This window comes from Anneissia japonica, unplaced genomic scaffold (assembly GCF_011630105.1).
Source record: "Anneissia japonica isolate Jap-2015-1 unplaced genomic scaffold, ASM1163010v1 scaffold352_len1594369_cov220, whole genome shotgun sequence".
NCBI lineage: Eukaryota > Metazoa > Echinodermata > Crinoidea > Comatulida > Comatulidae > Anneissia > Anneissia japonica.
The window spans coordinates 958,640-970,463 of NW_022751928.1; the positions used below are offsets into that span (position 1 = coordinate 958,640).

The 11,824-nt window shown below is 34.1% G+C and overlaps 2 protein-coding genes across 3 annotated transcripts in view; both read left to right on the forward strand.

Moving 5' to 3' along the window:
• The window catches only part of LOC117121959 (peroxisome assembly protein 12-like), a gene marked incomplete in the record, with an annotated part of 5,993 nt that extends 2,812 nt beyond the window's left edge, over positions 1-3,181 (forward strand). The window contains 4 exon segments of the mRNA XM_033267397.1: positions 377-458; positions 928-1,108; positions 2,274-2,362; positions 2,617-3,181. Coding sequence (XP_033123288.1) covers positions 377-458; positions 928-1,108; positions 2,274-2,362; positions 2,617-2,731 — 467 coding nt within the window.
• A 2,327-nt stretch (positions 3,182-5,508) lies between these two features.
• Positions 5,509-11,617, forward strand: LOC117121946. 2 transcript variants are annotated; one of them, XM_033267366.1, is made up of 5 exons: positions 5,509-5,727; positions 7,215-8,783; positions 9,337-9,496; positions 9,744-9,837; positions 10,693-11,617. In XM_033267366.1, the coding sequence occupies exons 2-5, from the start codon at positions 7,270-7,272 to the stop codon at positions 10,794-10,796; spliced, it is 1,872 nt and encodes a 623-aa protein (XP_033123257.1). In that variant the 5' UTR covers positions 5,509-5,727; positions 7,215-7,269; the 3' UTR covers positions 10,797-11,617. The 2 variants fall into 2 exon arrangements, with proteins under 2 accessions (XP_033123257.1, XP_033123256.1); XM_033267365.1 differs by having other exon boundaries at positions 5,509-5,679.
• Positions 11,618-11,824: the final 207 nt, after the last annotated feature.

An 11,824-nucleotide genomic window follows, 5' to 3' on the forward strand; every position in this document is an offset into this window, starting at 1 on the left:
TATACATATATGTAATTTATAAAAAAATGTTAATTGTGATGGTATATTTCAATATAATTTGTTATTTTTTATCAATAGGGGGCAGTATTAGCATACCAAATGGCATACCTGTTTAGGAAGTCTGATTACCACTCTCCATTTATACAACTGTCTGGTAAATATAAAGAATAAAATATCATTTGTATTTAATAATATTTTATAAATTGAAACTTTTTTTAAATATTGAATATTGAATAATATTTTTATAACATATATTTGAGATTTGTGTTCAGATGCTAAATCGTGTAGAAATAAACATGATAATAAAAGGTTGATAATTTTGATTTTAATAGTTGTTTTTAGTATTAATTATCTTTATCATTTTGAATTAATAAAGGTGTTAAATTGAGCAACCTCACCAAAGCTGATATGCTGAACCTTATGGTAAAGAAAGAAACTGAGATTCCAAACACAACCAGGTTCGTGGGACAAATGTTTGTATAGGCAACAAATTTCAAAGAAGAAAAGGGACTCCAAAAATAACAAGACCATTAAAAAAAAAACCTGTATTTATTGTCATATGGATGTTTATATCGTTGCTTATGAGTACATTGCTATTGAAAGAAAACTGCAGCAGATTAGAATATTTGTCTTTTTGCTCTGCAGTGGTGCACCCAGGGGGTTTTCAAGGTGCCTTTTTGTTCAGGTGTAAAATAAAAAAATCAATTAATGGAAATATTGGCAAAGTGATGGTGTAGTCATAGCCATTGATATGCTCCGTTCCAGGTTTTGCGCCTTGCGTACAGTTAAGTGGATGTAGTATTTCTATTCAGCACCACACCCATTACCAACTCCTGGATACGATACTGCTGTAAGATTTATCATTTTTTAAACACAGTATAATAAATATATAAATAACTTGTAATCAAATTCAACTTATCTTTTCAGTTGGACAAGTAAACTATTAATATACTGTAGGCGGTTCCTTGCTCTCTCAGCTCAAGGTATTTCTCAAGGACTTTCCGTGGCTGTATTTTTCCTGCAGTTTCTAGAATGGTGGTATGCCAGTGAAAATGAGCAATCCAGGGTTGCCTTAACCTCGCTCCCTACTCCTCTACCACCCTCATGTGTATGTAAATAATAGTTGTTTTATCATGAAATGTATCATTTTATTTCTCTTTGTATGGTTCATTTTTATGTATTGTATCTTTTATACTTTTAGGCTATGTTCACATACGCGGCGTAAGACTGGCGTAGCTTACGCCAGGCGTAAGCTAATTCACGGATTAAAATTCCAAAGTGTTCACACAAACGGCGTTCGCTATATTAACGCTGGCGTTAAACTAGTAGTAATATAGACCTATGGGTGAATAGTTTTAAATTTTAAATAATGTACGGGTTCTTAACTGTAGTAAAATTAACAGTGTATCAGTAAAACTTTCAAATCTGTGAATTGTTCGAAGTGAACTTATAAGATTATTGTATTTTAAATGAACAATTTTACTTTGATTTTTCAGCTAGCATTGTTGGTGTTGCAGGTTTTAATAGACAGTCTAAATAGGTTAAAATATCTTACAAAACAAGATCAACAAATCATATACATTATAGCTAAGTCAGATATGCAATAGAAAAAGAACCCCTTTACCATTTCATTTATAGAGAGCACAGGAAAGAGACCAAAGTAGCTAATATATTGCAATCGTGATTGGTCAATCTCTTGAAATGAGGTCAAATCATTCAAGCATCACTGGCGTTAGCTCAGTGGTGTTAGCTAATCTGGGGTCTGCAGGTAGCGTTAATAACAGCAAGGACGTGGCATAGTGAGTGGCTTTAACAACGCCACTGCCTAGTTCACACACAAAGGCGTACGCTACGCCATGCTTAAGCCAGCCTTACGCCGTGTGTGTGAACATAGCCTTAATAATTTTTGAAATAGAAATTCCAGCATTGGTATGTTCTATATATATTCGTATACCTGAAATAATTTAATAAATATATTTAATATCTAGGATCTCATTCAAATTGAGATAATAACACACATATCAAAACCAAACAATGTGTATGTAACTTTACAGGATAAAGAAAACATCATACAAGTGCACTAGTAGAATAATTAATTTACCCCACACGTATGTCTTATCAGTTGCATCCTAAATAGTATTACTGTACTAAATCTCAAAGAATTATGGCTACAGTTAACTGCTATGATCCTATGACCACTTGCAGTCTAGCGCCCTCAATTTTCTTTTAAAATGAAACTTTATAGTCATTTTGTTTTCACTGTTCTTTTTTAGATTAAAGATAAAAGTGTTAAGTTTGGAGGCGACATTTGCCCCATCTGTGAGAAACCAAGAACTAATGACACTGCCCTCTCTACTTCAGGGTAGGTATTACATAATTATGAAGTAGAAAACAAGATTCATTTTCTTTTATAAATTTACTTGTTTATATTAGATTGATTTATTGATTCAAGGAAGAATGCCTCAAATATACTAGTAAAGCATCATTTACACTAGACAAGATTACGACGACACGATACAGATGCGCGCAGTGTTGAAGAATACAAACTACGCGATGATGTGTCGTAATCGTGTCTAGTGTACATGTGGCTTAATAATGGTTTTTGTTATTCAACAGGTATGTTTTTTGTTATCCCTGTATCTATGCTTACATCAAGAAGCACCAGAGATGCCCAGTAACCAGGTATCCTACACTCCACCAACATCTCATCAAGCTCTACCCACCTGACTAACATTGTGTTCTATAGTATAAACCCGACTAACATAAATGTTGTACACACCTGTTGTAGTGTAGTGTTTTACAAAAACCTGACATAATGTTCTGCACACCTGAATACCGTTGGTAATAAAATACAATGATTAATAGGGAAAAGGATGATAAAGTCTAGAGAAACAACTACTATCGAAGTAGTTGTATAAACAAGGGGTTATCATTTATCACTGATTTAAGTTATTTTAATTCGTCCTTATCAACAGGAAAACATTTTGGTCAAACCAGAATTTCAAAATACTGAAGTAGGTCTGCCTCTACATAGCTTCTCAATCCTAATTTCCTTCTGCTACAATCGTGATTATATAATTTGGCTAATAGAAGGTTTTCAAGAGTAATTATATATAAATATTTATGTAAATACAAGAATTTTTAATCAATGAGTTGAATAAAGATACTGATGAAATACTGATGATAATTTTTGGTTTTTACGTGCCTGGGATCGTCTGTTCACAAAGATTGTATTGAATATTAGACATGAAATGGTTGCCTCAGACTGCTACCTTCATATGCAATAGGAATCCAAGCATTCGTACTTGTGTGGTTGCGTGTGTGTTTGTGTGGATGTGAGGAGCTTTTTTTTTTTGTTTTTTGAGAGGAGTGCTCACCAATCCACAGATCAACACTGCTGCTCATCAGATTCAAAACCCATGTTAATCAATATTATGTTCTAAGAAACACACATTGACAACCATAAAATATGGAAACTAACCAACAACAAAAAAAACCAGTACTTGGTAGAATAAGCGCAAATAAATATGACAAAATAGGAACTATACCTTCTAGAAACTGACTATTGGACTAACTATCTAAACAAAGAAAATGATCAGTAGCGAGTGACTTTTAACAGAAGGTTAAGGCAAGGAACATCAAAATCTGCCGAACAAGAATATTCAGAATGCTTTCTACGTTGTCTTGACCAGAACAAATAGCAATTATATGTACACTTGTAAATTGAGGAACCAGTAACATTTTTCCCAGGCTGTGTGTTCTTATATTTTTGTCAATTTCAGGCCCAAAATATTCTAATTTTGTTTTTATTCATAAAAAAAAGTTAAATATTTTTATTATTGCGTAAGAGGATTGATACTAGGAATGTTCCCTTTTTATCTTTCATTCAATAATGCATACCAAAAACGTTTGAAGGCTGATATAAATAGTCATAAATCACGGAATCTGTGACAAAAGACTTGTTTTTATAATAATAATCCAATTATTATGTTAAAAAAAACCTTTTAATTTGCTTCATGGTTAATTCTTGATGAGGGTTTGTTTTGATGTGTTGTTCAATTTTATGTACACCTTTCAATATGTACTTTTTGTATTTCTTTTCCCCTTTATGTCAGTTTTCATGAATAAATTGAGTTGAATAGAATTACTTTACATCACACTACTGCACATAAGGTACAGAAAAATCCAAGCGAATTTTACAGTCACTCATTTGGGACCTATGACGATGAATTCTTACATTTCACCTCAGCCTCAATTCATTCTTTTTTTTTTTAAAGCAATTTCATCCCGGTGTTCTTAAAAAATGTGGTTTGATAACAAATAGTGTAGCTGTTCTACAAGAGCATTAATTGCAAAAGTGGCCTATAGTTGCTAATAGAAAATCGGAATGACCCCAGATTACTACATTTTGAAAGATAAAAAAAATAACTGGAAAGCAATGAATTTCCTTTATAAATTAGACTAACAGACGTGATTTTCATAATAGTCTACTTGTGTGCCAGAAACTACTGATGACCTTTAAAAAGTAGGCCTATAAGTTGTAGTATTTTAAGATTTAAAAAAAATGCCAATAACTAAGCAGGAAGTGACAAACATCTGAATGATCTGCCAAGGTCTTTCAAATTATAAGAATAGACGTACTAAAGGGAAATAAACTGAGAGCGCACCGAGCACACACATACCGTGAGAGACAAGGAAGAGCGAAGATTATAAAATATTTTAGTTGTAAAGTAATAATAGATGCATTGTGTAAAACAAAAACTGATTATATAAAATAGGCTAAAGCAACAGTTATACTCAAAAAGAAACTCTGACGTGATGCAGGTATCTGTCTTTAGGAGTAGGCCTACTGTATAGGCCTATTTATGCCAGGTCATATCAATGGGAGTAGAAAATACCGAATTACGAAAATTGTATTTTAGGATTTTTCTTTAAAGGAATTAAGTTTTGTCTAAAACAACTATATACAAAACATTATGTTTTGACCGGGCCTTGAAAAAAGGAGAATGAAAATTAGGTCTATGACTACTTTTCATCACAATCGTCATGGTCACCACGTACAGTACCATATTTCATTGCGCAGGACTTGCGAATATGGAATCTTTCGTACCGGTAACTTTGCATTATTTTGCACTTAAAAATTATATATCTGTCTCTTATACACATCTAGATGTGTATAAGAGACAGATACTGTGGTTCAATTTCGTTTTTATCCTTTTGCAAGTTTCTTTAAATGTTTGTTTAATAATACTACTACTAATAGTAATAATAATATTCTGGAAAGTAATTAATAGTGTGAAATTTGCGTATGATGATGGAGAGCAGTGTGAGAGATGATTTGCTTGGAGGAAATTGGGTCATTGCCAACATTTTAATAATGGGACAGCGTTGCTAACGCGTACGATGTTTTGAACGTAGCGCACTAGCAAACACGAACAATGGACCCTCCTCTTTGGCTAACGCTCCATCTCTCTGGGGCGGGCTAAACAAAGACATTCTAGTTGAAACTCTATCGCGGGATTTCTCAACAGTTATTAGGCTGTTACTGATTCTGTCAGCTCACCGTCATCTTATTTTTGAACAGAAGTGAAGACATCTCTCTCTATTTTTATCAATTAAAATGATGCTTGTGCAAATCGGACGGAGCAAGTTATCGAGGCACCATCAACGAAGATTACGGTAAGGAGGAGGAGCGACCAAGTCAGAAATTTCTGTACAGTAAATAAATTAAGGCATCATGAAAGTATGACAGCTCATGTGCAACGAATTGTTTTCTCTCTGTGAAATGTTTTATATTGCGAAACAATAACTTCGTTAATACTACAATTTTCCTGTTTTGGAAAAGCATCTCTGTAAAGCAAAATAGATTGTTTTCCTAGGCCTACGTTACTGCTGCAGCTAGGCTTAGGCTAGGCTCTTGGCTTTAATCTAATAATTAATAAAAATATATAAAATCGGTGCCTCGGCCAGGCAGTACATTTTCCAAAAATTCGCAGAGTGGACAGGCATAGCCTAGCCTCGGTTTTATATCACGTACTGCAGAGTATTTTCCAATTGTTAATAATAATAATTTTGATAGTGATAGTAAGTAGGCCTATTAATTTGTAATTGTAATTTTAATGGATTTTGTATGATGATTGTAACTTTTTTGATGTGTTTCTCTCGAGGTTTGGCTTTCATGTGTGAATTTTCTGTGAAGTCTTTATATTTTAAATGTTTGTATGTTAATCTTATTTATCGATTTATTAATTATAATATTTTTATTGAATAATTGTAATTTTGATTAGAATAATTTTGGATTCTGTACGATTTTAATACTTATGATGTTGTTTTGTAAATTCTCTCATAATTTAATTTATTTTGCAATGAGTTATAAGACCAGAAATGAAAAAAAATATGTTATCAAATTCAAATTTATTCAACAACCTCCAGACCCAAGAAGTAGGAGAACATACAAAACTAAATAGTTTAAGTACGTAGGCCTAGGCCTATACATATCGAAATAAAGAATAAGAAATGGCAAAATATCAATAAAACGGACACGAAAATATACAATAGACGGAATAATCCTTAAAAAAAAGGTCCGGTATCGGTAATATTTGTCACTAAAAATATATATTGATTTGCCGATCCAAACAACGTTTATTTTAATTGCCAATCACTTATATTGTGAACTAAAACCACAGTTTTGGGCCGTCAACCCTGTCCGAGGCTCAGTTCTGACCCCCTTTTGGCAAAATTCTGAAGCCGTGGCGCGGCTAGACTGTTGGGGAAAACAAACAAACAAAAGACATCTGTACCTTGCCACTATAAAGTGCATAACTAATGAATATTATTATTATTATTATTATTACTATTATTATTATTATTAAATTACCCATGAATTAAAAATAAATAGAAATTTCCGCCTCAATCAAATATAAAATACCAATTATAAAAGTACTTATTTATTGCATGGAAAATAGGCTTTAAAAAGTATGTAATTGGCAAAAACTGATTCGATCCGTGCCTCAATATCAATGTTGATCATGACTTTTCAAATAAGCAATTCATGTTTTAATTACATTTTTAGGGGTTTTCCCGAGTTTACAAAGACTGCCAGTAAGACCTTTAGTGGGCCTTTTGGCTTCTTTTACAAAGATAGAGAATACGCCACTCTAGAAAGTCATATTAGAAATACATTATTACAATTAATCATTTTATTTCTACCGTAGGATTCTGCAATTCGAATCCAATATTCATAATACGTAAATATATTCGGGAGGTGATATGGATGGATTTGATTTAGCAGTCCTTGGATTACCAATGGCTGCATTTGGAGTTCGTGTCGTCACAGACTACCTTGGTGAAATCCTGGTTACGACTGACGACGATATTGTGAATTTAGATGCATCGACAAGCGGAACTGCCGTCGATGAGTTGGTTGCTACGGAAATACACGCCTCTATTATAGATAACGAAGTTTCGAAAACTATACAGAAACTATCAAATGATGGCTATGAAAATAAATGGAGTTGTGCTAAATTTCTGATTAAAAACATAGATCCAAAGTGTGCATGTGAATGCAGAATAAAACAGAACGTTTCCGACAGCACTGAAACATATCACACAGCTGAGGTATCTGAAGGGAATCAAGTGACGACCAATGACGACGACACCGTGGCACCTGGAGTAGATGGATTATCAGTTTCTACAGAAACTGAAGTTAGCGAGGACGTGTACGAGGCGGACGACGAGTCAGGGTATGAAATATCGGTAAACGACGGATCTGACGACGAGTCAATTACATCTGAAAAGTTCTTCTCAATGATTAACTGCCGTGCTCGTGAAGTTACCAAAACGAACGGTAATTCCCCGAGAAAGCATATTTCATCCAAAGAATTCAGGCCTATTCAAAAACTATCGACACGTGTGAATTCATGTAACAAAGACGGTGTTTGTGACATGGATCCTACGATAGTACTCGAAGAAAAGGGGGTTTACCAAAATACAAAAGAGATTGATCAGATAAAACGCACGCAGGTAAACTATATTTTCCCTGAAAGGCGCGACGGACAAGGACGTAACAACTATTGTTTTTATAATAATAATATTAACGATCGTCCTCGAGAAAAGGCCACTTTAAACGATTCATTAGGAAAACACCAGCTTGACCAATCAAGACAGGAAAGTCTACAAAGTGAAGGGCGGATAGACCAACATGCACGTAATGTGAACACAGACATTGTCAATATTAATTCAGTATCGGAATCTGAGTTGAATGAGCATTATGACTCTTTAGATCACTCAAGGCTGACGACTAATCCACTGTCATCCACCAGTTCCGGCAACAATAACGCAAAAGCAAATTCACTGTCTGATGATAGTTGTACTCAGTTAACGACAGAATATACAACGCATAATTCATCGTGGGTACCAGTTAAATCAACAGTTGAAGACAATTCAGAGGCTGTCATTAGACCTACAGGTAAACAATATCACTCGGAATCAACCAGCAGTCCAATAGATCGACAGTCAATTGATAACGGATCCGAAATGAAGGTTATAACCGACTCATCGGCAGTGATTGACATCCCAGAAACGCCGAAATCACCAACACGACAGTACACAGTCGCATGTCCCGTCATCGAACAGACATCTCCCAAAGGGAAGAGATGGATGAAGAGAATGTCACTGGAGATCTCGTTCGTTGACACTCCTCCACTACCTCTCACTTCTCCAGATGCTCCCGACGGTCCCGACTTTAAATGCAATGACAGCACTGAAAATACTTTACCAGAAACGTAAGTTCGCCCATATCTCAAATACAATTTAGTTTGTACTGTACTGTAGTTAGTACTTTGAAAAAAATTACTTGGTACTCTAGAACAATATAAAAGAAATCACAGCAACACTTTTAAGACTAACTGGTATAAAATTTAATCTCTATTTGGTACTTTAGAAACGTCACTGTGATATTGTCCAGTATAGCTAGCTAGTAATAATAATAATAATAATAATAATAACAATAATAATAATAGTAATAATAATAATAAGAATAATAATAAAGACGATTAATGCGCGCATCTCCACCTAGGGTGCTCATGTTTTGCTTCTTTATTTTAAATAATATTCTTAATATATGTATGTTCATCCCGTAATGTGTTTACACTGTTGGATATTTGAATAAAATACAAAATAATAATGTTTCCAAGTTTATCCCTACATGAAAAACACATAAATTACTAACAGATGCGTCCTTGTACGACGATTAAAAGTGCGCTATAAAACGTAACATTCAATAAAAATTTCAAGATTCATTTAGTAATTGCCAAGTACAATTTAATGTGTTAACAGTGTAAAAGGTGCCACTAAAGCTACTACGAGTAGGAGAACGGGCGACGAAAGTTCGACTACAACTCGTCGACAAGAACACGCCAGGCCGCACCCCAGAGGACGATTTATGTATCAATTTGCCGTACCACGTGCGCATATACGCAGTGTCATTGGCGATCAGGTATGATAGGTGAAACTTTATTATGTGTATTACAGTATCGATTCAATAACATCAAACTATTTTTCGTTATGAAATCGTGAATGTATTTTTAGGTTTTCAGTCACCAGCGAGGCTGTCGTTAGTGGTCTGCCAAGATATGTTAAACTGCGATTTGATAACACGATTCGTCTTAATCATTTGGCTTAAATATTGAATTTAACATTAATATTCAATGACGGGCATTTACTGTTAATGATTCTATATTTAGGCGCGGGTGATTCGCCGATTACGACAACGAACGTGCGCTACGATTTCCGTAAATTATCCACGAGGTTTTGACGGCTGTACATGTACAATAGAAGGTATGGTATTGTCATAACACACTCGATAATTTTGTCAAGCCTAAGAGGCCCTTGTTTATCGTTCGATGTTATTGTTAAAATCAATCAGTATGCCTACATGAAATACAAATACAGAAATTTCTCTGCAGACATCCAGCTGCCAACGACCAAATGTCATTGCCATTAGTCAACACAATATAAACGAAATTTGTCATGATATAGCATTTTATAATGAGAGAGGTTAACTTCTGGAGAATAAATGACATATTTCAACACATCTTATTGAAATAATTCTGACGGAGAACATGTTATTTTATTTTTATTTATTCATTCTGAAATGACAGCATATAAATTATGTACCCGTGGTTCAGTGATGGCGCCAGGACCTTAAGTGCAAACACTATTGACGAAACAAAGTGAACAAACAGTAGGCATACAGAGACAAAACTTGGCGGCACATATGCCTATATGGCCTATTATAGCCTGCTCATTTTCGAAACATCTCCAAGCTTTTTTCCTGTAAAGTTGTTAGTACACATGACCCATCCTTATCTTTCTAATCTAGCTCGACACAGCAACTCTGACTCTTACCATGGAGGTATAAACATTGTTATACCGCCATATTTTTATACCTTCATGCTCTTACTAATAGACATTTCCTTTCCTGTGTAGTTCAGACTGTTAGCTTCAGTAACTTATTGTAATCTGTAATTGCCACTCAAATTGTCTACACATAATATAAACAAAAGTTGTCATATACAACTCGATAGTGTGGAGAGCGAGAGGAGATTAAATTCCGGAAATCAATGTTATCAATACATTACTGTACACGTTTCTTCAAAGTTGAATACCGTTTTTATACCTTTATCATCAAAGGTACTTACAGTCAAGTTCTAGGTGCAGTTCTCATCTTACGGCAGAACTTCCCACAACTGGAATGGAGCCAAGATGAACCGGCAGACCAAACAGCAGGGACATGATCAACCAGCAGAGAAAACGCCGGGAACGTGAATTTTCAGGAAATTTCGAAAAAATAGTAACATTTTTCTTAACGATTATTCAGTTTATTTTATAACATATCACAGTAAAGTTAATGTATTTATGAAAAAAAATCAAATGTTTCATTTTGTACATAAATTTTAAGTACAGTAATTTATAGTTTGTTTTAGCATCAAAACAAGACAATTTTTTTTTCATTCTGCATAGACAGTACTGTAAATAGATTAAATTCAAAGTATTTAAACTAAAAATGTTGACACGAGTTTCGAATAGTTTTAGATTTTCAAAGTCATTTAGATTTTAAAAGCCAAGGCAATATCATCAATATATCCGAGATAGCTTGATTGTTATGTTGAAACTTTCTTGTCAATTATGATATTATTGTATGTAGTTACATTATATAAAGTGTTACAGTACTACTGTATGTTGTTGATCTATATATTTGGCATGAAAAAAACAATGATATACAGTATCCCACTAAGTTCGAGGACTTGGTTTTAGTAGGGTCTTTTTTGTGGTTAATTAGCAGTACAGTGCACCAGGAGACAATCCCCTACACTTTTCCAAAAAGCATACTGCATTCTTTAACACACAGGGACCAACAGCTTAAACCTTTCAAGCAAAAGACATAGTTACCAACCTGAGAGATTTTAAGTGCACGAGTGACTACACCAGTTTTCAGACAGTGTTTGTTGACAATACTAAGTACATAAACATAAGTATTTTTAATAAAGCCTGTGAAATTTGAGTTTGAATGCATGTTTAATTTTCTAATGACTCATAATAAAACCAATTTCTTCTATAAGGAAGTATACTCCAATTATTGAAATGCACGCTATTGTGTTTTTTTCTAATTTTAAATACATTTTCCCCTTAATTTGTGACAATACGTTATCACGCATAGACTTGTGCTAAATACATGACAAATTTATGATCATGCATGTGTTTCTGCAAAATGCGTGTTTCATCCAAAATCACGATGTGAGACAGTTAGTAACTATGGAAAGAC

Bases quoted from the DNA above. Each gene is read 5' to 3' on its own strand.
- LOC117121946 (XM_033267366.1), top strand. From the start codon at position 7,270: ATGGATGGATTTGATTTAGCAGTCCTTGGATTACCAATGGCTGCATTT. The intron at 8,784-9,336 runs GTAAGTTCGCCC...ATGTGTTAACAG, and splicing joins GAAAATACTTTACCAGAAAC to TGTAAAAGGTGCCACTAAAG. The intron at 9,838-10,692 runs GTATGGTATTGT...TTATCATCAAAG, and splicing joins CTGTACATGTACAATAGAAG to GTACTTACAGTCAAGTTCTA.